We start from the raw sequence: 4415 nt of genomic DNA, 5'->3' as shown, positions 1-4415 counted from the left end.
GAGAAGAAGATCAATTTAATTGCCTTTTAATGGTGCATTGAAATCCAAAATCACAATCTGAAGCTGAACTATTTCTGCCCTATTGCCCATTGCCTTAGATCTCGTCAGCTCACCTCCAGCATGGCAAAGTGAGTGCAAAGTTGGTGTAAAGGAGAAGACCTGGTTGAATTTACACCTTCCTTAGGTTGTCATAACTGACTGCTGTCTAGATGAATTCTACGCGCTCCATGTCACTGGAGGTCCCAGCAAAGCAAAGGAGAACAATGTCCTGGAAGATGGAGAATTATTCTGAAAGAGGGCCGCTGATTCCATACTTCAGTTTCAGCAGAGTTTCTGTTTGAGAGTTTATTATTCAAAGTGCTCTCAGATTGCCATGCCAGTGATACATTGGTTTGAACATTCTTCCTTAGCCCGTGGAGTAGTGCTAGCGATGGAAACGGGGATTGGTTTGGTCAAATGCCTCCAGATAAAGCACCCGTATCAAATGGCCCTATAAATAAAGTTTTCCCAGTGTTTGTCTTTATCAATAGTCTCTGCTGAAAAACCCAAAGCCTGTGGAAAGGCAGCTCTATAGAACAGCGAGGTTATTTGTGGAGTTAAAGTTGAGAAGAGCTTTCTAGTGAACAGCCAAACCTTCAAAGCGCTCTAGAAGCAAAGGCAGCCTGTCTCGAAAGGTCGAGGCTAGATTGAACCATGCATTAACCAAGCAATTGGCTGGCCAGTTCTCTTTTCTTTTCTTTCTTGAAACCTGGGTCATTCTCCTGCAGAGGCTCACACAGATGCTTACCATGAACCATGTGCTTGGTCTTCTTGAAACCAAAGGGAAAATGTACATTCTTTAAGTGACCATGCGTATAAATCTTTGCAGGAAAAGACCCTTTGCTCAACCCGGTAATGAAAGGAGGATCTCTGGCCCTGTGCAGAGGGCTTGCATAATCCTATGGACCTCTTCAAGGGCCGGATTCACTCCATGGCTTTCAAAGTTGCACCTTGAGATGTGCCCGGTGCTCCCTCCTCCAGAGAGATGAATTTTTAAACAAGTAGGAGAAACAAGGAGAACCACAAGACTGATATTATGATGCGGCGTAGTTTTTAATGCGAATGGAATTTGCAGTACACAGTTACAGGAAGAAATAATACAGAGCAGAACTTTTTTAAGTTCCTTGTTTTACCCCAGTTGGTGGGAAATAAAAGACAGCATACTAGAGACAGAGGACTAGGCAGCGTCTCCAGTACATATCTGACGTAGCATGATTCCAAGTGAGATGCTGATGATACATATTGGTGGAAAGGATAGAACATGTAGGGCCTATTCTCCTTTATTTCCTAGATATTCCTGTTGGGATTAACAAGGCCCACAGTATCCACCGCGATACCTACGGCCATATCCCCCATAACGGCATAATCCCCCAAAACCACCTAATCCCCCGTAACCGTAACCTCCCCCGTACCCACACAGTGTCCCGTAACCTCCCCCGTACCCACACAGTCCCCCGTAACCTCCCCCGTACCCACACAGTCCCCCATAACCTCCCCCGTACCCACACAGTCCCCCATAACCTCCCCCGTACCCATACAGTCCCCCATAACCACCTAATCCCCCTAAACCATACAATCCTCCAGAGCTGTACAGTCCCCCCAGACCGAATGAGCCCCCATAGCCGGCTCCGACAACAGGTGCTCCTACGGCTCCCACTTCACTCTGCTGAGGGAAATTGCTGAGAATTGGTCCTGGGATGGTTACGACAACTGGGGATGGTCTAATGACCACTTCAGAGTCAGGGCACTGCCTAACACACGGCTCATTGCAGCTGCCAGAAACTGGACTGGGCCGGGCCACCCCGCATTCTGGGTAGTACAGGCTGGAGCAAGACATCTTTCTGTGATGGAAGTGAACCTGAAACACACAACAGGGAACAGACTAAAGAGAAGGTAGAAGTGTCAGTGGAAGAAAGGCTTCAAAGCTTGGTTACTATGGTAGTGAGGTCTACAAGGGCCTGAGAGAGAGGCGGAGGAGTGGATTCAGTCCCTATGTTCATGGTTATTATTTGTTCCTATTTCCGCTTTCTGCGCCTCTTCTCCTCTCCCACTAAACTTCCCTCCCAACCAGCCTCTTTGAAGCTCTCTCAGTGATTGTGTCTGAAAGGCACCAACTGGAATCAGTGTAACTATTTCTATTACGGACAGCTGGGATTTTGTGTCTATTTTAGACATTTCTCAAAGAGAACATAGCTGGGATAATGGTAATCAAATTCTTTTCCTTTTGGATATTGGCTGTGGCTCTTTGGTTTTCCAAACTTTGTAAATCACCAATACTTGCTGAGAAATGAACAGAAACTTTTCTTTTCTCCAGATAAATCATGAATGAATGACAGCCTCTTCAGAATAACGTAGAAGACCACTGAATTGGCCCTGTATGGACTACACTGGGAAAGTTTCTTCCTAATCTCCCTAAATGAAAAATGGCTAAGGGACGTTCTGAAACGCTTAAAAGATTTAAATGCCCTAATTCAATTTCCAATTCAATGAAACTATATTTCCCAGTTGCATATGTTGCTTCTAAAATCTCCCCTTTAGCTTAACATCATGAATCCACCAGCCCTTGCAACTGAAGAAGTGCACGAGATTATAATGGAAAAACACCCTCATCCCTGATAAAAATCCCTGAGAGTATGTGCACGATTCAGTCTTAAATGTAAATGGATGCTACTAGGATATCTCTATGGTAAGAAAGAGATGGAGTTGGAACTGGACTTACCGTGTTCACCGAGGAAATGAAGTGCAGAGAAGTGTTTAGAAGAGCCTTGAGTCGTGAGCGCTTTTATACAGTTTGTAGGACTGCCTGAAGGATCTGAGATGCCTTTTGTGGAGGAGGTCCTAATTAGTTACCAAACAAACTTGACTGCCTTGCTAAATCCTCCTTTGGATGGAGCTGATTTCCTCAGGGTTTGGGATTATTGGGCTAATTTCAGCCTCAAAGGGCGTGACATTGTTGCACTCTTCAGCTTTCTTTCATCTAAAAATTGTACGAGCCAACTGCTTTCCTCATGGTATTCCACTGGCTTTCTTAGTGCTGCAATGAGAATGCATGTCAAGGTGATTCAGAGCTGCATCAGTAGCACAACTGGCTGTCCTGAAGAGATATCCCCTTTGGTCCTTTCTGTTCATGCTGGTCGTGGTTAGGGCATTGGGCACTGCATTTTGTACCCTCACCACCTCCATCCCCAGTGGGTCAGATCCAGTTCCCATTGTAATCATTGGGAATCATTCCATTGCCTTCAGCGTGTTTCTTGTCAGGAGCTTACGTCTGAAATTCCTCATTTGGCAGGGGGATACTACGATGTCTCTGGACAACTTGAGTCCCACTTGAAACTTTCACACTAGGTCTTAGTAGGGACTCTTGTGGAGCGTGGGCCTTTGGGATGGCCCTCTGCCAAGGGGACAATTTCACTTTATGGGGATTCAAAATTAACCAGAAATCAAACCTCCACTTGTGGCACCAATTCTAAACAATTATCAAAACTAAAACAAACAAACAAACACACACAAAAAACAAGCCCTGGAATGAGCCTCTCTAAGAGTTACTCTCAGGTTCGGGACACATTTGGAAGCCATGAACGGGAAGTATCCAGTAGGGTTCAGGAGATTGAAGTTAGTGTTTGGCATGAGTAGTCCCAACTACTGGGGGCTTTTTCTGACTCTGCCAATCACTCCCTGTCTGACCTTGACCTTGACCTTAACATACCTCCGTTCACCTCTGTGTAAAACATGTATAATTATAACTTTCTTGATGGAAACTCTGAGGCTTCCACTGATCTAAGCATTTCAAAACACTTCACAAACACTCATGAAGTTTTATACGGCCAAAGAGATGTACTGTATTATTAAAGTAGTAATAACTTTTTACCGCAATTAGAGATTCCAATATTAAAGATTAGATTCACTTTAAAAATGCATGTCAAGCTCTCAGATGTAATTCCCGTGCTCGGTTCTTGATTGTGAGCTCCCTCCCCCTCAAATGGAGGCTCTTCGATTTTTTTGAATGTAGCTTTGTTTTCCCTTGTATATATATCTTAAAGTTAAAGGGGTTGAACTTGAGCTCGTGTAGACCAACACAACTCCATCAACTTCAATTGAAGGAAGGCCCTTTACCCAGCCTAGGTTAGAGAAAACCTGGTGTGGAGTGTATCTTTCTGTGCATACTCTGCACCTCCACCCACAACAGTTTGTGTCACATCAGACTTAGCCATTTCACCAAGAAGAATAAGGCAAGGTGAGCGATCTGAAAAGTTCTAAGTTGCAGGTGCTTTCATATGCTTTAGAAAGGACGTGAGATGCCCTTTGCTTCTGATGAGGACCTTATTAGCTACGAAACCAATCTTGTTGCATGCATAACAACTTCAATGAATGTAAAT

At 44.4% G+C, this 4415-nt stretch overlaps 1 protein-coding gene across 1 annotated transcript; it reads right to left on the bottom strand.

Annotated features, from left to right (window-relative positions):
* Positions 1-1073: 1073 nt before the first annotated feature.
* On the bottom strand, positions 1074-2782 carry LOC119564265 (claw keratin-like). Its single transcript, XM_037883610.2, has 2 exons — positions 2759-2782; positions 1074-1897 (listed from the first exon to the last, which is right to left on the bottom strand). Exon 2 carries the CDS (start codon positions 1874-1876, stop codon positions 1346-1348), a length of 531 nt encoding a protein of 176 aa, XP_037739538.1. The 5' UTR covers positions 1877-1897; positions 2759-2782; the 3' UTR covers positions 1074-1345.
* Between the last annotated feature and the right edge of the window lie 1633 nt (positions 2783-4415).

This window comes from Chelonia mydas, chromosome 24, assembly GCF_015237465.2.
Source record: "Chelonia mydas isolate rCheMyd1 chromosome 24, rCheMyd1.pri.v2, whole genome shotgun sequence".
NCBI classification, from domain to species: domain Eukaryota; kingdom Metazoa; phylum Chordata; order Testudines; family Cheloniidae; genus Chelonia; species Chelonia mydas.
Note: the sequence above shows the minus strand (reverse complement) of the source record. Positions and strands in the feature narration are given on the sequence as shown.

Excerpts from the sequence above, each read along its gene's own strand:
- LOC119564265 (XM_037883610.2), bottom strand. The coding sequence starts at position 1,876 with ATGTCTTGCTCCAGCCTGTACTACCCAGAATGCGGGGTGGCCCGGCCC.